This window comes from Saccopteryx bilineata, chromosome 7, assembly GCF_036850765.1.
Source record: "Saccopteryx bilineata isolate mSacBil1 chromosome 7, mSacBil1_pri_phased_curated, whole genome shotgun sequence".
In the NCBI taxonomy this organism is placed as follows: Eukaryota; Metazoa; Chordata; class Mammalia; order Chiroptera; family Emballonuridae; genus Saccopteryx; species Saccopteryx bilineata.
This window is the reverse complement of record NC_089496.1, coordinates 57488721-57510167: the sequence shown is the minus strand read 5'-3', so window position 1 is coordinate 57510167 and position 21447 is coordinate 57488721. Positions and strand designations below refer to the sequence as shown.

At 61.9% G+C, this 21447-nt stretch overlaps 1 protein-coding gene across 2 annotated transcripts in view; it reads left to right on the top strand.

Moving 5' to 3' along the window:
• The first annotated feature begins 8024 nt into the window (after nt 1-8024).
• Nucleotides 8025-21447, top strand: part of ADCY1 (adenylate cyclase 1) — a 42157-nt gene continuing 28734 nt past the window's right edge. The window contains exons 1-4 of one of the 2 annotated variants that reach the window (XM_066238704.1): nt 8025-8681; nt 13346-13495; nt 18359-18477; nt 20214-20325. In XM_066238704.1, the coding sequence (XP_066094801.1) occupies nt 8025-8681; nt 13346-13495; nt 18359-18477; nt 20214-20325 (1038 nt within the window). The remainder of the gene's footprint in view (nt 8682-13345; nt 13496-18358; nt 18478-20213; nt 20326-21447) is intronic. The other variant, XM_066238705.1, reaches the window with a different exon arrangement.

The following is a 21447-nucleotide window of genomic DNA, read 5'->3' as shown; positions in this document are numbered from 1 at the left end:
GTGATGCTCTGCCCATCTGGGCCATTGCTCCATTGTAACTGGAGCCATTCTAGTGCCTGAGGTGGAGGCCATGGAGCCATCCTCAGCGCCCGGACCAACTTTGCTCCAGTGGAGCCTTGGCTGCGGAAGGGGGAGAGAGAGAGAGAGAGAGAGAGAGAGAGAGAGGAGAGGGGGAAAGGTGAAGAAGCAGATGGGCGCTTCTCCTGTGTGCCCTGGCCGAGAATCGAACCTGGGACTTCCACAGGTTGGGCCAATGCTCTACCACTGAGCCAACCGGCCAGGGCCTGTTGTTAGTTTTTGATACTGGTCTTATATCCAGGCACCGAGTTAAATGTGTGTCATTTCTAATAAGTATAGAGTTTGTTGAATTTTCTAGGTTAGAAACTTCATAATATTCAAGCAGAAACAGTTCAGCAGCTCCTTACGACTTTCTAATGTTTAAGCTTTTTGTTTTTTAGATGTACAGACTGTTTCCTATACTCTGCTCACTGGTGTGCACAGGTGTGAGTAAGTGTGCTCAAGTGTGTGAGCTGGTGTTGCAGGGGCTGCTCGCTACCACCCTTGGGGACCGGGCCCACACCCCTCGTGCCCCACAGCTGTGAACCACGCAGGTCTTCTGTCGGCCGGGGCCCTGGGGTGCAGGCACCTCTTCCTGGGAGCTGTAATTAATGTGCGATACGTGCACATCGGTCCCCGCTTGCTGACGCAGCAGGAGCCGCCTGTCCAGAGGAGGGGCCCGGGAGGAAGGCTTGTTGCACGTCCCAGCTCTCTCCGGAGGACAACAGACGGGGCAAGTGTCTGTGGACCAGACTTCCCGGGCAGCCCAGGGCTCTGGTCGGCTGTGACTCCTGTGGCCCTGGAGGCAGGGGCTTAGTGAGTGTGGAGCGAACGGAGGTGTGAAGGGCTTGCTTTTCCCTGGTCGGTGACCATCTTCCCAACCTGGAGAAGAAACCTCACAGCAATAATGCAGACCCTGTGCGTCACAGTGGCCAGATCCCTGTCCGCTGGGCAAACCTGGACTGAGGCGGGTTTCTGCCAAACCTCATCATATTGAATTATGTCCCTCTGATGATAAAAATCTGTCATAAACATTGTGTAACCTGCAGCAACGTGTAGATAAGAGGAGGAACACACTGGTGTTGCCCCCACTGGACGTGGATGCTGGCCCTGCACAAGTCTGCGGCGGAGCCCAGGGACCACGGGCGACCGAGCAGCCCACCCTGACCCTGGCCGCTGCTTGCTGCTCTGAAACTCTGGGCCCCTGGCACCGAGACCCCGAGAACCCCACCCTCGGGCACCTGCCTGTGGGAGCTGCACCCTGGGCTCAGGGCAGAGGGGCCTGGGAACGCATAAGAAGTGGCATGTGCACACACAGGAGCTGCCTGATGTTCCGGTCTCTCTCCCTGCCTCTCTCTCTCTCTCTAAAAAAAAAAAAAAAAAAAAAAGACAGTCACTGAATTTCGGGCTTCTGCAAAGACCTGATTCCCAAACACAGTCACATTCTGGGGTCCCAGGGGGACATGTGTATGGGGACTCTCGCTGGTGTCTGGAAAACACGGTTGGGGCCTCAGGGACCATCAAAGGTGCACAAGAACCAGCCCCCCCCCCCAAGCCCACCGCCTGGGCTTCCACTCTTTGGGCTGCAGCTGGAAGGTTCCCGGCTGCCTCAGAAGGGAGGCTGAGAGGTCCGGCCACGCGGGGACCGGACCGGATGGCGGGAATGCGACAACCAGCAGGGCGGGGCGGGCAAGCTCCTTCCGCTGGCTGAAAAGCTGCCTTAAGCCAACGAGAGGGCTCCCGCCTGCAGCTCTCAGCCCCTCCACACAGCGCTGCTCCTCCTCCTCCCGGGGTTCCCCGGGGTGCGGGGGTGCTGGGAAGACATGCTGTGGGCGGGGAGGAGGGAGGCAGGGGGAGGCGTCTGTTTTTAGAGCAAGGAACGGGTCGGGCCCTGTCCATTTTAGGGCACGCGCGCTGGGCGGGTGTGTGTGTGGGTGCCCCACGGGTCCTGGCAGGAGGCCACTGCAGTGGGCTGTGCGCCACGCGCAGCAGGGAGCTATTTCGAGTGGATCCCAGCACTTGGGGACAGATGGGACGTGGGGAAGGAAGGGAGGCGGGCGGGGAGGCGGCGCCTGCGGAGCCGGGGAGGCGCGGAGCGGGAGTGCTGGGTTCCGGCTCACGTTCCTTCCGCGGCGGGGACCGGCGCCGTCCCCCAGCGCGGAGGCTCTTCCGCGGGAGGAGGAGCCGGCGCAGCGGAACCCGCGGCCGCACCTGCCGCGCCACCGCCCTCGGCCGGAGCGCCGTCCCAGGTGCGCGCTGAGCGCGCAGTCCCTCCGGTCGCGGGTGCCGGATGCCTGGCCGGTGCGCCGGGGTTTGGTTTTCCTCCTAATCCCACACGGCCTTCCCAGCCTCACGCCTATATTTAACCAGTTTAATGAGATTTCTTTTCCAGTAATTCCTGAAACTGGTAATCTCTAATTGGGTCAAATTCTCTAGCCACAAGCCAGAGATCCTATTTTTAGCACAAATCCTGGGCTGCAGCTCCCGCCTCTGGGGCGCAGCCCACTGCCCCGCTCCCCGCAGACCTTATTTTCGGCTCACCTGGTACGTGCAGGGTGAGCCCCTCGGCCTCGACCCCCCAGGGTGGTTTGCACAAATCCACTTAATGCTGGCCAGCTTAGGGCCCTGTGTCACTATAAATAACTGAGCCCGCAGCAGCTTTGAGGCTGCGGCTCTGTCCCCATTGCGGATGGTCCCCCAGGGGGAGTGAGCACTGAGTGGGTTGTTTCATGAACTGTAAGGACCCCACGCATCCCTGGGGGATTCACGGAGAATCCCGCCCTTGACCTCGTTTGGCCAGGGGACCCCACCGCCTGCACAGTGTGAGGCCCTTGTCCGTGCTGACCGCCTGTCCCTGGCCTCCTCATGGCAGAGTGTCTCTGCCCTTCTCCCCACTGGACTGTGAGCTCCTGGCAGGCAGGGAGGGGCCTTGTCATTGCGCCTCTCCTGGGTGGTCCTGAAGGAAGCACGAGTGTTTCTGTCTTGAGTCAGGAGGTTGCTCACACCAGGGAAGGTCACCCACCAGTGCTGGGGGTCAATGTGCGTGTCCCTGGAGTCCATCCTGGGGACTCAAGGCCAGGAAAGCCCAACCCTGTGTCCTTACAAGCTGAGGGAGAGAGAAGTCCATGGGGAGTGGGCGCAAAGCACCCGGCTGCCACCCCACCCCCACTCACCAGGCTCCGGGCTCAGCATCTCTGCCCAGCAGGCCGCCCTGGACAGGAGGGTGGTCAGTCCATGCCCACCCTCCCTGGCTGTGAGTCTTTCTCTTTTTCTTTTTCCATTTTTCTGAAGCTGGAAACAGGGAGAGACAGTCAGACAGACTCCCGCATGCGCCCGACCGGGATCCACCGGCACGCCCACCAGGGGCGAAGCTCTGCCCACCAGGGGGTGGTGCTCTGCCCATCCTGGGCGTCGCCATGTTGCGACCAGAGCCACTCTAGCGCCTGAGGCAGAGGCCACAGAGCCATCCCCAGCGCCCGGGCCATCTTTGCTCCAATGGAGCCTTGGCTGCGGGAGGGGAAGAGAGAGACAGAGAGGAAAGCGCGGCGGAGGGGTGGAGAAGCAAATGGGCGCTTCTCCTGTGTGCCCTGGCCGGGAATCGAACCCGGGTCCTCCGCACGCTAGGCCGATGCTCTACTGCTGAGCCAACTGGCCAGGGCCTGGCTGTGAGTCTTGATAGGGTCATTCCTGACCTCAGTTTCTCGTCCACAGACCTCCACCTGTCTGGTCCCTTTCAGGCCCAACTCCCCAGTCCGACTGATTCCAGAGTGACCACACAGGGTCCTTCCCGAGACAGCCACGTGGGAGTGGCTCTAACCAGGAGCGAGGTGCTTGGGCAGCATCAGGGTCACGGTCTGTCCCCACGTGCTCTTGGGCAGTGCTCAGCCAGGCTCAGGGCCTGGCACCAGCCTGCTCCGGTCCACTCCTTCCCTGCACTTCCCGCACCTGGCCACGGCTGACGAGGACACCCAGGCGAGGACAGTGGCCACCGTGCCGCTGGTGAAGTTGTCACCCGAGATAACCAGGGACAAGTGAGACTGCTCAGTGGCGATTTCCCCGAGCGAGAGCTGTGCCCTCCGCAGCGTGGCACAGATGGGAACTGGCACAGTCCCATGTGAGCGATGTCCCTGTGCCCAGCCCGGGACAGGGCACGGACTTCCACTCTTGGAAATACCCAGAGCACACCTGCCCAGAATCTAATTCCTTTTGACTTTAGTAGAAAGAAGTTGCAACTTAGAGAAAACGGGAAGGGAGAGACATGCTCAGGCTCATGGGTGGTCGGGCGTGTGGCCACCTCGGGGAGGCGGCTCTTTTTTTTTTTCTTGAAGCTGGAAACGGGGACAGACAGTCAGACAGACTCCCGCATGCGCCCGACCGGGATCCACCCGGCACGCCCACCAGGGGCAACGCTCTGCCCACTAGGAGGTGATGCTCTGCCCCTCCGGGGCATTGCTCTACCGCGACCAGAGCCACTCTAGCGCCTGGGGCAGAGGCCAAGGAGCCATCCCCAGCGCCCGGGCCATCTTTGCTCCAATGGAGCCTTGGCTGCGGGAGGGGAAGAGAGAGACAGAGAGGAAGGAGGGGAGGGGGTGGAGAGGCAAATGGGCGCTTCTCCTATGTGCCCTGGCCGGGAATCGAACCCAGGTCCCCCGCACACCAGGCCGACACTCTACCGCTGAGCCAACCGGCCAGGGCCGGGGAGGCGGCTCTTGAGTGGGTGCCCACACAGCAGGGTCCACCATGGCCTCCATCCTGGGTCATCTGGACCCTTCTACCCGGCCCATGGCTGGCATTGACTCCTCACGGGGCCACTTGTTCCACCGATGACACAAACTTCCCAGGGACCCTGGCTCTGTGCAGGAGAGGTGGTGGCTCCATGTAGTTGCAGCTGTATCCGTGGCAGCACAGTGGTTCTGAGCCTTGAGAGCTTAGGCACCCGGTCTTCCTGCTGTGGCCATGGGGCCTCGGCCACCAGCCAGCTGCCTCCAACTGAGGCCAGATTTTGGCTTGAGGTGCCCCGTGCCCTGCATTTCAGCCGATTGGGCAGCGCCCCCCCCCCCCCATGCTTGGAGCAGAGCACATTCCACCAAGTGGCTCTCCTAGGCCTCCGAGCCTGGGCGGAGGCTGCAGCCACCTGTGCTGCTGAGTGTGGGCCTGTGTCAGCCGTCCAGGCTCTCAGTCAGGGGAGGGGCCACAGCTCCCGGGTCCAGGCTGAGGCAGCCGAGAGGACACTCTCTGTCCCTCTTGACCAGGCAGGTCTACTGACCGTTTGTAATCGTCGTCCACAAATTTGTGTGTGTGGCCCTGCACGCCCCACCACAGGCCCACCAGGGAAGAGCCAGGGGACACTGGGGCAGGGGGCCTGCAGCCTGTGTGGAGCAGCATGTCTGGCTTCCAGGGGACAGGAGCCAGCTGAGTCCGTGTGTCAACCGGCTTCACGGTTTCTCCCTTTCAGGGGCAAATCAAGCCTGCTGTGCGGGTGACTCGATGCCGGGAGAGCTTTGGCAAAGTTACCTTTACTGAACGTAGTTCCCGTTGAATACCAAACGCTTCTTTTCTCAACCAGCCTTTCGTCTCCACAGCGGCTCAGTCCCTGCACCGGGGAGCTCTGTGCCGAAAGAACAGGGCGGCCGTGGGGAGAGCTCTTCCGGAAGCCAGGTCTCCGCCCGAAGAGGAGGGAGGGAGTCTGGGTGCTCTCCCGCACCGAGGCCCTGTGGGGCGACCTCCTGGGCAGTGAGGGTCTCTGCCAGGTGCCTGACATTCAGTCGGCTCAGCGAGCTTCGCCTGCCCATCCCTGTGCGCACAGTGCCGTCGCGTTAGGGGCAAAACCATCTTTTCTGTGTGCACGGAGGCTCTCCTCCCACGAGAACCCCATGAGCCAATCCCAATCTGAGAGGGAAATGAGGCACAGAGAAGCTGGGTAACCTGCCTAAAGACACACAGCTAGGAGGGGGTGCTGGAACACCAGTGCGGACATGTGACGCAGGGGCCACACTCAGCCATGACGCCACACGTCCCCCGTGGTGGCTTGCCAGCGATCCAGAGAAATTGTTTTGACTTCTCCGAAGGCCAGGGCCCCTGACAATGGTGAGGCTCAAATACTGAGACACACAAGATAGTCAGTGACGAGAAGACAGAGGGATGTGGGAACCACGGCAGCACGGTCACACACGTATGTGGTGCATGTGTGGTGACGGGCAGGTGACCGAAAGTCCATTTTCCCAGTCTGACAGGCTCCAATGGGACTGATGACTTAATACTTGAAGAGAAGAATCCTGCAGACATTGTTACCACGTGGGAAAGCCGGGAGACGAGATGACAGAAGATGGCACTTTGCCACATCGGCCAGAAAAAGAGGTGGGGGCAGGTGTTCTGGTCAGTCACTCCCTTCCAGGGGCACCAGTTCCAAGAGAGGATGAGGACAAATGACCAGGTGACCAAATAGAGTGGAGGGCATTAGGGGGAATAGGGCCTGGGGGTGGGGAGGGGAGGAGGAACCCGGTGACCACCACGAATTTGCTGATGTGGACTGTTGGGCAGGGGCAGTGGACAGAAGTCCTGGCCCGAGTAAAGACTGAGCTGCCCCCTCTAGAACTGTCTGAGCTGAGATGTGACCAACCACACTGGACCTGTCACAGAAATGGCAACCTCGGCTTAACTGATACCAATTCCAGAGGAAACTTCAAACACATCTTAAGTTCTAACCCTCAGGCCCACCTAACAGGTGGCACGGTGGCCTCACGGAGATCCTTGGGGCACCCCATTAAACCCGGGTGTCTGGAAGTGGGAGGGAAGGAGCTCCCCCAGGGGGCTAGCTTCTTGGTTTCTGGTTTCACAGGACCCCAGTTCCTGGTCCATCTACATGGAGGAATCAGGGCCTCTGTTGAGAGTTCTCACCCTCGGCACCTCTCCTGGTGGAACACTGACACGGGGGGCCTCCTGTGTGGGGGTGGGACGGAGGCACGCATCTGAGAGCTACTGTGAGCAGCAAAGGAGGGAACAGATGAAACTCGGGTACAAAGCCCTATCCCACAGCGAGGGTAGTGCCGCCCACGCAGGGTGAGCACCCCGCCCTGCACGGGTCGCCTGGAAGGAGTCAGCTCACCATCACTTGGGTTCCTAGCTCAGTCTCGGGGCAGACTGCAGCGCCCCTCTCCCTTCCTGTCCCCCCAACCCCTGCACCAGCCTCACATCTGTTCCCAAACACTTCAGCACCGGCTCCCTGGGCACCCGGGAGGCACCGCCCCGGGACCCCTGCCTCCCTGGACCGGCTTCTTGGGACCTCAGCTCCTCGCTCCAGCGCCTGAGCTCCATACTCGCTCCCAGGGTTTGGTGGAGCCAGGGTCGGGCATGTCCACAGCCCGCCGCGGGGAGGGTTCCGCGCGCGGGGGGTCCGTGGGGCACGGAGCAGGAGGCCACCGCGGGCCGCCGCCTTCTCCCGCCCTCGGGCGCGGGCAGCGGTTCGAGCTTCTCCAGAATTGAGGGGCGTAGTTATTTTGGGAGAAGGGAGACATACATTCGGCAGGATTACCCCCCACGGGGAATAGCGCAGGATTTCAGCATTTTTAACGCCTCGGAAAGACGGCTCCAAAGGCGACACAGTGGGTCGCCCTGCTCACGGGTGGGGAAACGGAGGCACGGAGAGGCCAGGCGAGCGCCCAAGGTCACGCGGCCTGCCTTGCGGCGGGGGGCGCGGAGGACGCGGTGGGGACGCGCGTGGGCTGTGTGCGCCCAGCCAGGCGGCTCCGGGCTCGGCTGTCGCAGCGCGGTCGCCCGAGGACCGCGGCGGGGGCGCGGGCAGCGCCAGTGCGCAGGCGCGCGGGCGGGAGGGGACGCGCTCGGGGCGCGCGCGCGCGGGGTAGCCGGCGCCCCAACTCGGCCCGCCCGCCCCGGCGCCTCGCCGCCCGCCCGCCCGCCCGCCCCGGCGCCCCGGCCGGTGAGGGGCGCGCCCGCTGCATGGCGCTGGGATGGCGGGGGCGCCGCGCGGCCGAGGCGGCGGCGGAGGAGGCGGCGGCGGCGGCGGCGGCGCGGGCGAGCCCGGGGGCGCCGAGCGGGCGGCCCGGCCGGGCGGCCGGCGCGGGCTGCGGGCGTGCGACGAGGAGTTCGCGTGCCCCGAGCTGGAGGCGCTGTTCCGCGGCTACACGCTGCGGCTGGAGCAGGCGGCCACGCTGAAGGCGCTGGCGGTGCTCAGCGGGCTGGCGGGCGCGCTGGCGCTGGCGGAGCTGCTGGGCGCGCCGGGGCCCGCGCCGGGCCTGGCCAAGGGCTCGCACCCCGTGCACTGCGTGCTCTTCCTGGCGCTGCTCGTGGTCACCAACGTCCGCTCGCTGCAGGCGCCGCAGCTGCGACAGGTCGGCCAGCTGGCGCTGTTCTTCAGCCTCACCTTCGCGCTGCTCTGCTGCCCCTTCGCGCTCGGCGGCCCCGCCGGGCTCCACGCCGGGGCGGCCGCGGGGTCGGCGGCCGCGGACCAGGGCGTCTGGCAGCTCCTCCTGGTCACCTTCGTGTCCTACGCCCTGCTGCCGGTGCGCAGCCTGCTGGCCATCGGCTTCGGGCTCGTGGTGGCCGCCTCGCACTTGCTGGTCACGGCCACCTTGGTCCCCGCCAAGCGCCCACGTCTCTGGAGGACTGTAAGTGCCGCCGCGCGTCCCTCCTTGGGTCCGGGACACACCTGCCCGGGAGGGACCGGGAACCGCGCACGCGTCTACCTGTTGGGCAGCTGGGGAAACTGAGGCCTCTGTTTTGGGGCGAGCGTTCAAGGTCACTCAGCGAATTGGGGACACAGTGGAGCCGGCACCCTGGGGCTGGGCTCTTTTTCGAGTTACGGTCCACACGGCGCCTCTGGGTGTGGAGTGTGGAGACGGGAGACGGGCGTGGAGGGGCAAGGGTTGCCCCAAGGTCAGGCAGCTGGTGAGCGGCCAGGCGGACTGGGGTCGGGGTCCGCTGCCCTGGATGCACCCGTTCCCGCAGGAAGGACGGGGAAGGGGCGGAGAGCCGGCCCAGGCGGCAGGGTCCTCGCCCGTGGCGCGCGCAGCCCCGGGCTCCTCTCCTGTGCGCATCGGGGGCGGGGGCGGGGCTCGCAGCGTCCCCTCCTAGCCCCGAAGCCCCCGGGGACGTGGGGAGGGGAGAACGGTTTTGGATCTTCCCAGTCGCCATGGCGCCCTGTGGCGGACCCCTCTCGGGTCCAGAAGAACTGGGTTTGCCGAGGTCGCACGGGGCTCTGGTCCCTGCCGCCCCGGTTCCGCGGGGGCTCTAGTCTCGCTTGTAGCGCCCGAACTTAGACACCGTCCGCCGGGTAGGGCGGGCGGAATGGTGGCGGGACCCGGCCCACTGCCCCTTCCCGCTGGCGCTCTTTGCCGTGTGGGGCTTTCAGAGCTTCGCCAGCCCTTTTTTTTTTGCGGGGTGCAGCCCGTCTCCCCTGGGCTCCGCTTCTGCTCGGGGCTGCGTTTTTGTCAGAGGGTGGTGAGACCCGAGGCGCGGGGGAGAGAACGCAGCAGATGGAGATGGGGGGAGGGGTGCGGAGGGGAAGCTAGACGACAAGACGACCGGGGGAGGGTGGGAGTCAGACCGCCCAGGGAGGTGGGGACCGAGAGGGGGAGGCTCCCCCAGCCCGCCATGCCCTGGGCGCAGGGACGAGCCCCAGTTCCGGACCTGCATCTCAGGGTCCAGACAGGGGCGGATGGAGTACCTGGCAGCGGTCTGGGTGGTGGTGGGGGAGGGAGAGAGAGGGAATAGGGTGGAGGGCTGCAAGCCTCGGGGATGAGGAAGGAGAGGGCAGGGTTGGGTCAGGTTCAGAGGCCCTGTTCTTGTGCTGCTTCCGGTGGGGGCACCTGGCCCTGCTTGACCTTTGGCCGGGTCACTCCTGCAGCCCCCCCCCCCCACAACCCTCCTATGGGCTGTGTGTTTGGCGCCCACAGCCAGCGGCAACCCCCTCCCCCCAGGACAACCTCCCCAGAGGACCAGAAGGGAGGCAGCGAGGCCAGGTCAGCTGCGGGCAGGGGGGGCCACCGTGCTGGTTCCATTCAGGGCTCACTGTCGGCCGCCCCTTCTCAGTCCAGGCCGTTCCCTGCAGCCTCCACTCGTCTCTTTTAGAGAATTAAAAGATTAAAGGAGCGAGGGGACCGTCTGTCAAGGAGCCTCAGGCGCAGAGCTCTGTCCCGTTCCCAGGAGCAGGGGAGCCCCCTGTTCTAGGGGAAGGACCCACCCTGGGAGCGGGTCCTGAGGGAGGAGCCATCTGGGAGTCGCTGCTCCTGGATGTGCCCTCCCGGCCAACGCAGGCCCTTCCCTCGCTGAGTCCTGGCTTCCCCACCTGTGTAAAGGGCACCAGATGCCCTGAGGGCTTGGGGCGAAGGTGAGACACTCATGCTGGGAAAGCTCACTTTTGCAATCTCCTTCCACTTCTTTGAAACGCGTTCTGGTTCATAGCGGATGCAGGTGGTGGTGACAGGGACAGACAGTGCAGGGACGGGTGCAGAGGGGCATGTGGTGAGGGGGCTGGACGATGTCCAGAAAGTCCTGGGAGCCTGTGCCCATCCTGAGCAAGTGGAGAAGATGGCACCCACGTTTAGGAAGCAGGTCTGCCGCTCCTTCCTGCCCCCCCCACCTGCTGTCCGGCACTGCGGTCACTTTCTGACACCACCCTTCCCAGAGCTGGGGTCCTTCGCTGCCTGTATGCTGTCAGTGACCCAACACCCCCGTCTCAGCCACAGCTGCTGGCAGGGGACCTGTGTCTAGGCATGCTGCTCTGTGTTGTCACCCTCATCCCCGCCTAGGCCCCTGATCATGGGGACGTGTGCGCCAAGGCCAGGGAAACAGGTGTGCAGACAGCGTCTGCCTGGCTGTAGGCAGGCGGGCGGGGTGCGGGAAGCCCGCTGCTGTGTGATGTGAGCGCAGGCACCAAAGAGGAAGAGACCACACCCTTGCCCACTGGCTGCTGACCCTGGGGCAGATAGTGGGGCTCCTTCTCCAGCTGGACAGCTCAAACGGTGTTGACTGGGCAGCCGGGTTCTCAGTGGTCACCTGGCTGGGCCTCGTGTCCCCGGGAGATCATCCCGGCTGGCGTGGAGGGAAGGTGCAATGAAGGTGGGTGTGGAGCTGTGACAAGGTGGGGCTCCCAGGTGGCCCACCCCCCACTCTTCTAACAACTTCCTCCTTCACCAAACTATCCCGCCTTCCGGTGCGCCCTGTGCCCCCTCCCTGGTTTGTCCCTTAGCCCCCCTGTCCCACCCTGACCACAGTGGGGATGCCTGCCTTCCTCTTCCCTGCTATCCAGCCAGCGGGGGTCTCGCTCTCCGGAGGAGCCACGTCTGCCCGGCCCACGAGCAGACCTCTGGTGTCCTGAAGCCCTGTGCTGGGCTGACCTGGAGGCCTCGGCCCTCCCTCCGGACCTCTTGTCCTCCACCCGACCACGCACATCCTGCAGAGATGACAGCTGGGAACTCCAGTGCGGGAGCCTTCGGAGACGGGGTGCTGGGCGGGGTCGCTGCTGCCCCCTGGGAGGGAGGATGTCCCATGTGTCGTATGTTTTGAGTGTTCGAGCCGTTAAACGGAGGCCCAGAGCACAGTGGTTACGTGTCTGCTGGGGCTCCGTGCTCCGTGCAGTGAGGGTGCCCCCGCCAGGCCTGTGGGCGTGTTCCGCACGCTCCACACAGTTCAGATATTGACTGCAGAACGCACGGTATTGTTTCAGCCGCGCTGGTCTCCAGCTGCCACCAGTGTCCTCACAAACAGACTGGCATGAATGAGCATATGCCCCAACGCGGCAGATGGTCTCTCAGCAGACAGAGCGCTCCCTGATCATCACGGGGACCCAGCGCAGGCCCTCGGGCACAGCCGCCCAGCCCAGGGAGAGGCTGGTGCAGGCGTCACATGTGGGGTGACCAGCTAAGAGGCCGTACCTGGGCTGAGAGCGACTAGAGATGTCTAAGGTGACAACGAGAGTGATCGGGGTCAGATAGACATGACCAGGGTCACATGGGAATGATCAGGTCGTGTGGGGTATTCAGGGTCAACGTGGGCACTGTGTTTAGAGGGCTTCTGGCCACTCCTGTGCGCCCACCACAGGGGATAGCTGTCCCCCTCTCCGGCGGGCAGAGGGCATCCGTGCAGCTGTCTCCCCTTGTGTCTGTGGAGGTGTGTGCTCTGCACACTCTGACAGGTGTGTGTGAGACGCGGTCGGCTCTGCCCAGCTTGCTGCTGACAGTTTGCCCCCCAAGTAACAGGCCTGTCGAAGTGAGAGGCAACAAGCCCTTGTTTGAGATCAGTAACAATAGCGAGTTGGGAAGCCCTGATTCAGGCAGAAGCCCAAGTAACTGGACTAGGAGGCAAAGGTGAGAGGAGTTTGTGAGAGAGGCGAACAGTTACACCCACAGCAGGAGGGCGTTGCTATGGTGCAGATGGCATAACACAGTGATACAATTTCTAAACAGTGTTTCTAATTTTCAGTCCTGTAGTCATCCTATCTCTTTCTCCTTATCCTTGCTAATAGTTCTTTGGAAAACAATGTTGCTCTCTAGGCCGCATGCAAAGGTTACTTTGCCCTGTTTAACACCCACATTGAGAAATAAGACAGGCCGAGCGGTTCTCTGGGAGGGGCCGCTCGGGCTCCGTTTCCAAGTGGCTCGGTTCACAGTGTTTGCACGAGTTCACTCTTGTTTTCTGAGGACGTCAGTTGAGTGCTGAGGTTTGTAGACTCATGTCCCCCGGTCTGTCTCCTGCTTCCTTCTGTGGACAGCTCTACGGCCTCTAGATAGAAGTCACTGCCGACTGCAGCCCTGCATGCCCGTCCCCCAAGGGGCTTGTGTTTGAGCCTGTCAGTCACCTGAGAGCGGCAGACCTCCATACTCCCCCCCTCCATCTCCTCCCGCTGCCCCCCCCTGTGGTCCATGCCCAGGTGGTCCTCTCTCTCCCCTGTCCTTGTCCTGTAGCTTACCCCTGTCAGGCCGCCCTGCCCTCCACGCCATGGCCTGTGGCCCGGTGGCCACTGTGCTCATATTCTCCCGTGGAACCAGTCGTGAGCGGCGGGCTGTCGGAGTGGGGATTATTCTGGTTAGCCCGGGGGGAGCAGCGGCCCCGGAACTGGCCGGAGGAGCCCGAGTTTAACCGGTCGCAGGAGCCCTCCAGGTCTGCAGGGACGGGACGGACGGACGGACGGACGGATGTTGGGACAGCTCTCCTGAACCCGCAGGAGCAGGGGCCTCTGCCCCCCTTCCCTTCCCAGGCTGCTTGTCCAAGGGGGCGCGGGCGTGTCGGCCGGGCCGGGCCCCGCCCACCGGCTCTGTCCTCTCCCTTCCAGCTCGGTGCCAACGCCCTGCTCTTCGTGGGCGTCAACATGTACGGGGTGTTTGTGAGGGTCCTGGCCGAGCGCTCCCAGAGGAGGGCCTTCCTGCAGGCCCGGACCTGCATCGAGGACCGGCTCAGGCTGGAGGACGAGAACGAGAAGCAGGTGGGTGTGGCCGGGCCCCGGGTCCCCTCCGTCCCCCCGGCTTGGCCCGTCTCCATGGAGAGGCTCAGGCTTTCCTGTTTGCACACGGACGGGCCATGCTCCTCAGTGGTCTCACCGGCGGTCTCACTGTAGAGCTGCTTCAGTGTGAGACGGTGAGCGAGGGCTGGTCCTTTCCTACGAGTTCACTGGCCAGTCCCGAGAGTGGGCTAGTCAGTGTCCTGACCTGCTGGACCGTGTCTGTGGACAGAGGTGCAGCCTGCGGGGTCAGGCACAGGGCAGCTGTCTCCCGGGGTGGCACTGTCACTCCTCCTCGGCTCTCGGGTCCACTCCCGGCCGATTCCAGCCCAGGAACCTCTCTCTCTCGGGGACGGCTGGGGAGCATTCAGGCTCGGACGGGGCTGAGCCACCTTCGGGGCTTTTTAGCACCAGCGAGCACAGGTCAAGGCTCCCTGAGGATGGCCTGGCAGGCCCAGAGCAGCCTGGAGGGGCCCTGCACTGTGTCAGTGTGAAAACAGTCGTCCCCGAGTTACAGGTGAGGGACACCCCAACCATACAGTGTTGTCACCATCTCTGTTTTTATGTCTCAACTCATTAACAGAGCAAATCAACTCAGCTGCCGCTGCCGGAGTCTTCTCCGGGCCTGACCCAGTGAGGCGCACCCCAGTTCTGGGGAATGGGAAGAGGCTACCAGAATACACCCCAGTTCTGGGAGGAATTACGATAGATGCACCGTTTCTGTCTGGGGTCCTGTGGGATGCACCCAGCTCTGGGAGGGGTCCTGGGGGCCCAGCTCTGGACTGATCACGGTGTGGATGGGAGCCCCGTGGGCTTCTGTAGGCAGCAGGAGATGCTGAGCTGGGGCGCAGGGGCTGGGAGTGGGGCTCCTGCTCAGTCCAGCTGGGGATGGGCAGGAACAGGGATGTCTGGGGAACATGTGCTTCCGGTTGAGGGGAGGCCTTTGGTTTGTTGTGGCCGCTGGGGAGAGAGTCAGGACCTTGCACAAGTGGGGGGTGTCAGAGGCAGGTGTAGGGGTCGGCAAGGCGGGGAGAACTTGCAGACGGGCGGGCAGAAGTCGAGTGAGGACCTACCCAGAGGCACAGAGGCTTTGAGGGGTGGGGGGAGGTGACTGTGCTTCAGGGCGCAAAGCAGGTGTTTTGCAAAGCAGGCTGGGGCAGGGTTTGTGGGAGGGGGAAATGAGGGACCCTCTGAAATGCAGACATCCAACATTAGACCCCGCATCCGCCCCAGCTGCCGAGCCGTTCTGCGTGGGGCCAGGACTCTGCGTCCCCAGCTGGGTTCTTCCCAGCACCTCTGGGGCCTGCCTTGGCCGACTCCGGGGTAACCCCAGGAGGAGGGTCCTGTCTGCTGCCGTGCTAGGAGAACCCCCCTTCGTGGTTTAGGACTAAGAGCTCTGCTGCTGAGGGAGGTGGTTTTAAAAGAAAGTGCGACCTCTTTGGCTGACAGATCTGAGTTCTGACTGGTCTCCTGCCTGGTCCCCCATGGACGTGGACGGGCGTGCCTCCTGCAGCATTTCCCAGGGGACGTGTCAGTGTGACACCCTGGGCTTCTCGGTGCCCACAGGACTGGAGGGTCGGGCTTTTCTGTTCATGGGGCATTGACTTCTGGAAGGTTTTCTGCTCCACTGTGAGAAAGCTGCCAACGTCGTCAGGGTCCCTGAGGCTGGCCCTGTGACCGGCCTTGGGAAAGGAGGAGTGGCCGCTCCTCCAGGCAGCCCAGCCGCAGGACAGGGTCCTGGCAGGACGGAGGTGTTCTGTGAGGTGACTGGGACCTCTGCTCCACAGCTGAGCTAAAGGGGCTTGGTTCTGAGAATGGGGGCCGGCTTGGGGGATTTCACTGACTTGGGGAGGAGAATGAAATGAATGACAAAGTGGCCAGTGGCAGAGGGGGACGGGGAGGCTGGGGCGCAGACCCCACAGTCTCCAGCCTCCGCACCCTGAACAGGTTCACGCAGGGGTTCTGGGTCGATGGACACCCCTGGGAAGTGTCCCAGAGGCTGTGGCGGTCTGGCAGCCGTCCGGAACAGAACGTCAGAATCAGCTCTTTGAGATGGAAAAGCCTGGGACCCCGGATCAAGAAGAAAGAGCAGAAAGAAGAGTCCTGGGCTGGGATAAAGGCGGGTTAAAAATAGACAACCGCGAGATACTGGGAGTGATCAGAAGCCAGAATATTTGAAAGCTTAGACAAAATGGATAGATTCCCAGAATGGTGTCGGTTTCCGCAGCTGATTCCGGAAGGAGAGGAGGGCCCGGAACAGCCGACGACCGTTACGCTGACTCAGGAACTGAGAGCTGGTGGGAAAGGAAGCCCCAGGCCCGCTGGCGCTGCGGGGGTGGGGGGCACACAGGACTCCCGGGGAATGTGGTGCCACTTCAGGGATGCCCGAGTGGCGGAATCACACAGGACGCAGGCTTGCGGGATCGGCCTTGGTCACAGTCCAAGGGGTGGTCGGGCCGGACCGCCCTTTGCGTAGTGACCCCTTTCCCCGTCACATCCTGACGGGCACGTGGGGGGCCGTGATGAGCGAGGTCGCTGTGAACATTCGGGTGCGGCGTTTGTGGGGGCACACGGCTCCCTTCCTGGCGGGGACGTCTGGGGCCGCAGTTGCTCGGGAGCACAGGGGTTGCGTGTTTCGTTTGTGGAGAAGTTGTGAAGCCGTTTTCCAGAGTGACTAACGGGTCTCCTTCCCGACGGGTCCCGTGGGTCCGTCTGCACCCTGGCCGGCAGGCGGCTGCGTCACTGTCCTTGGTTGTAACAGTCCTGGCAGGTGTGCTGGGACATGTCACGGTGTCCCATGTCCCACGGTTTAATGTCCACTCCTTCCCTGCACTGACCGGACCCTTGAGGGCCGTGTGGACTGAACGAGGAAGTGGTCGGTGCTACACCGTGGGTGTGACGTTAGCTGGACAAGGAGATGTCCTTCTCTCTTCCTAACTTCCTGAGACTCTTCATCATGAGTGGATGTTGCAGTGTGCCCAATTTTTTCTTTTTTTCTTTTTTTTGTAGCGAGAGCTATGTGACTTTTTGTTTTTGTGCTGTTGACATGTCGAATGACACCGACGGACGTTTTGATTCTGAACTAGCGCTGCATCCCGGACCAGGGGCCCCGAGGCAGGTTGTCCTGTGTTGCTGATAATCGTGCTAAACATTTTTACATCTGTGTTCCTCAGGGGCACTGGTCCGGCGTTTTCTGGTTTTGTCCTCATGTGATTCTGGGGTCAGGTAACACTGACTTTATAGAATGAACTGGGATGTGTCCCGCGTCTCCTGAGGGAGATTTACTGCAGAATTAGTGTGAATTCTTCCGGAAGTGCTTGGCGTGTAAGTCCAGTGCTAGAGTCTCCTGGCTCTGGGGGCTTCTTTCTTATGAGCTATTGGAGGACGAATTCCGTTTCTTCAATAAATATGCATATTCACGTATTTTATTCAGAGGATTTATTTCATATTTGCTGAGTTGTTGCAGTGTGTGCTTTTCGAGAAACTGGTGTAGTTTTTCTAAATTGTCGGGCTTGTGCGTGAGGAGCTGTTGTGTTCCCTTCAGCCTTGTGATGTCTTTGGGGTCAGGAGTGACGTGTTGCTTCACTCCCGATCTTGTTCATCTGTGTCTCTCTCGCTGCTGGTTCTGCTAGAGGTTTGTGAGTTTTGTGGAGGGGCCGCTGGAGGGGCAGATGAGGCAGGGGTGCTTCTGCCCTTCACCCACTCTGGGTCCACCCCCTCCGTAGGATGGCCTCATTAATTCCTTGAGGGATTTAAACTCCATTCATCTTCTTTTTATTTTACAGGGACAGAGAGAGAGAGAGTCAGAGAGAGGGATAGATAGGGACAGACAGGAATGGAGAGAGATGAGAAGCATCAACCATCAAGTTTTTCGTTGGGACACCTTAGTTGTTCATTGATTGCTTCCTCATATGTGCCTTGACCGTGGGCCTTCAGCAGACCGAGTAACCCCTTGCTCGAGCCAGCGATCTTGGGTCCAAGCTGGTGAGCTTTGCTCAAACCAGATGAGCCTGTGCTCAAGCTGGAGACCTCGGGGTCTCAAACTTGGGTCCTTCGCATCCTAGTCCGACGCTCTATCCACTGCACCACCACCTGGTCAGGTTAAACTCCATTCTTTGATTTTCTTCCCAAAGCAGGTGGGAGGGGGTGTGAGAGAGACAGGGGGAGTGGGCCTCAGAGCTCGTGCGGCTGGACCGCCGAGGCCAGCAGGGTGAGGTCAGGGGAGGGCCCTGGGAGGGAAGAGGTGGCAGCGTCCGTCCGGATGAGGAGGCCGAGGCCTCGGAGGGCGGAGGGGGCCCCAGGGCAGGCTCCTGTGGGGAAGCCCGATGCTCATCCTGTCCTCCCGAGGAAAGAGTGTCCGGTCCTTGGAGACCAGGGCGACAGTGGGAGCCGAGACCAGGAGATGCCGGTCGCCTCCAAATCCGCTTCCTCTGCAGGGACAGGGGCCCCTGGCTGTCCTGGGACAGAGCCCCTCTGAGCCCAGCTCGGTAGCTCTCTCTCAGGGTGGGAAGTCAGGTAAGGGACAGGGCTGGCAGCCTGGGTTCCCTGACTGTGACCTGCCTGGAGAAGCTGGGGTACACGGGGGGCCTCCCAGCGGACAGGCGGGGACGTCACAAGTGGCTGGGTGTTCTGGAGGCACCTGCCCAGTGTTGTGGGATCGAGTGACCTGCACGGTGACCGTCCAGGCCTGGGCACCACCCACCAGGACTCAGAGGCTGGGCAGGGGCTGCAGGACTGGTCCACATGCGGCCGCAGATCAGTAGGGTCCACAGCCCCTTGCTTTGGGCGGATGCCCTCAGGCGGCGCAGGGAGGGCCCCGTGTAGCACCCACCTGTTTCTCTCACCCAGGAGCGGCTGCTCATGAGCCTTTTGCCCCGGAATGTTGCCATGGAGATGAAGGAGGACTTCCTGAAGCCTCCTGAGAGGATTTTCCACAAGATTTACATCCAGAGGCACGACAACGTGAGGTAAGGTGCGCTGGCCAGAGGCTGTGGGCCTGGGCGCTGAGGTGGAGGTGATGGAGGTGGTGATGGAGGTGGTGATGATGGAAGAGGTGATGGAGGAGGTTATGGAGGTGGAGGTGATGGAGGTGGAGGCGATGGAGGTGATGATGGAGGTGGAGATGATGGAGGTGGTGATGAAGGTGGTGGTGATGGAGGAGGTGATGATGGAGGTGGAGGTGATGGAGGTGGAGGTGATGAAGGAGGTGATGGAGGTGGAGGTGATGGAGGAGGTGATGATGGAGGTGATGGAGGTGGAGGTGATGATGGAGGAGGTGATGGAGGTGGAGGTGATGGAGGTGATGGAGGTGGTGATGGAGGAGGTGATGGAGGTGGAGGTGATGATGGAGGAGGTGATGGAGGAGGTGATGGAGGTGGAGGTGATGATGGAGGAGGTGATGGAGGTGAAGGTGATGGAGGTGGAGGTGATGATGGAGGAGGTGATGGAGGTGGAGGTGATGGAGGTGATGGAGGAGGTGATGGAGGAGGTTATGGAGGTGGAGGTGATGGAGGTAGAGGCGATGGAGGTGATGATGGAGGTGGAGATGATGGAGGTGGTGATGAAGGTGGTGGTGATGGAGGAGGTGATGATGGAGGTGGAGGTGATGGAGGTGGAGGTGATGAAGGAGGTGATGGAGGTGGAGGTGATGGAGGAGGTGATGATGGAGGTGATGGAGGTGGAGGTGATGATGGAGGAGGTGATGGAGGTGGAGGTGATGGAGGTGATGGAGGTGGTGATGGAGGTGGAGGTGATGATGGAGGAGGTGATGGAGGAGGTGATGGAGGTGGAGGTGATGATGGAGGAGTTGATGGAGGTGAAGGTGATGGAGGTGGAGGTGATGGAGGTGAAGGTGTTGGAGGAGGTGGGCAGAGGACCCAGTCTGAGGGCAGGGGGAGGCAGGTGTGGGTCAGCAGGCCCAGTGAGCACCTGCCTGGCAGGGAAGCAGGCCCCCGGGGTGGACGGTGGGTCTCAGGTGATGCTGGCCACAGCTGCTTCTTCCACTGCTCAGTGCCTCCCCTTCCTGTGTTGCTCAGAGAGGCTGGACTCTGTCCCTGAGCTGGGCTTGGGCATGGCCTCTGGGCTGGGAATGTCCTGTGTCAGGCTCCTAGCTGAGCACTCTTGCCATAGGTCCCGAGTCTGGGGCAGGGGTCTTCTTCGTCCGTCTGTCCATCTCAGGACAGATGTGGGGTGGGGCTGTTGCCCTGTCTTAGAGGTGAGGAGTGCCCTCAAGTGAGCTCGCCCCGGGCACCAGTGTTGTCATACTAGAGAGGGGCCACAGGGGACCAGGAGGGTGAGGGCCCATGGTGCGGGGTCCACAGTCCAGTCTGGGTGGCATGAACCTCACCTGGGGACACTTGGTTCCATTTAGTGTCATTGTGTCCTTGTGACCCACCAGCGTCACCACCTTGGCTCTGCAGACGGGGAAACGGAGGTTCAGCTAGTCAGGCGGGTGTGCAGGAGCCCAGCCAGAGTGAGGGGGCTGAGGCTGGACCAGGGTCAGCAGGGGCGCCGAGTGACTGCCAGCAGTCCACACCCCGACCGCAGTCTCCTCACCTGTCAAACGGGCAGAGGGGAGCCTTGTCTCCAGCCTGGGTTGAGGCAGGAGCGGGGACATTTGCTGGAAGGACACTGCGCGGCGGCGGGAGCGGTCCTCACCTGAGGCGGGCGCCGGGTGGACAGGCTCGCGCCCTGTGCCTTGCAGCATCCTCTTCGCGGACATCGTGGGCTTCACGGGCCTGGCGTCGCAGTGCACGGCCCAGGAGCTGGTCAAGCTGCTCAACGAGCTCTTCGGCAAGTTTGATGAGCTGGCCACGGTAAGTACAGCTGCGTCCCCCGCCACGGGAGCCGGGTCTGGGGTCCTGCGAGGGCTGTGGTCTAGACGACGGGAGTGGACTAGCCCCTGTGGCCACCCCCGAGCCGGGTCACTGCCCACTGACTCGTTCCCGGGGTCGTGTGCTGGGTCCGCAGAGGAGGAAGCATGTGCAGGTGTCCCGCCCGGGCAGGGAGGCCGCAGGGACCGACTCGCAGATACTGCTGGTCATCACAGCCCCCGGCCGCACGGGCCCTGGCGGAGGGCTGTGGCCGGGCCGGAGCCGGCCCTCCTCTCTTGTTCCGATCTCAGCGGGGAAGCGTCAGTCCTCCAGAAGAGTGACGTTCACGCTGCCGTGTCTGGGATGCTTTTTATTCTCATTTTGTAGCCTTTCTGTCCGACCCAGAGGTTGGCTTCTGTCCAGCATGTGGCTGCGTCTGTCAGGGTGACCGTGCAGCACTCACGCCACGTCTGGTCTGCCGCTGTGACGGTGACGCAGGCTGCGGTGAGGGCCCAGCGGCCGCCTTGCCGAGACGAGCCGGCTTGGGCGCCCTGTGTCGTCGTGATGTGCTGCTGGCTGGGGGTTGCTGAGGTTTTATTTAGAACTCTTCCACTTGGGTTCCTGCAGGATGTTACTCCGTGGTCTTCCTGTGCTGTCCACGTGATGTCAGGGTGGTTCATGCTGACCTCACGGGAGAGCTCGGGGGTGTTTCCCCCTGGACAGTTTTCTGGGAGAGTTTGTGCAGAATTGGTGTCATTGCATCTTGACGTGTGACGAGGTTCGGTGCAGAGTCCATCTGGGCAAGGAGTCTTATTTGTGTGGAGGTTTTTAATCACAAATCCGGTTTCTTTACGTAGGGCCACCGAGGTTGTTTTTTTTTTTTTTTTTTTTTAATTTTCCTTCCTTGTATGAGTTTTTGGTACTTCTCTTTATTTTCTAAGGAATCTGCCCATTTGATCTAAGTTGTCAGAATTATTAGGATAAAGTTGTTCACAATGTTTCCTGTCACCCTCAGATTTGTGTAGTCTGTGGTGACGTTATCCCTCCCCTTCCTGTTTTAGGTCATTTGTGTCGTCCATTTTTTTTACTGATCATTCTGGGTACAGCTTGGTCCCTTTTATCAAT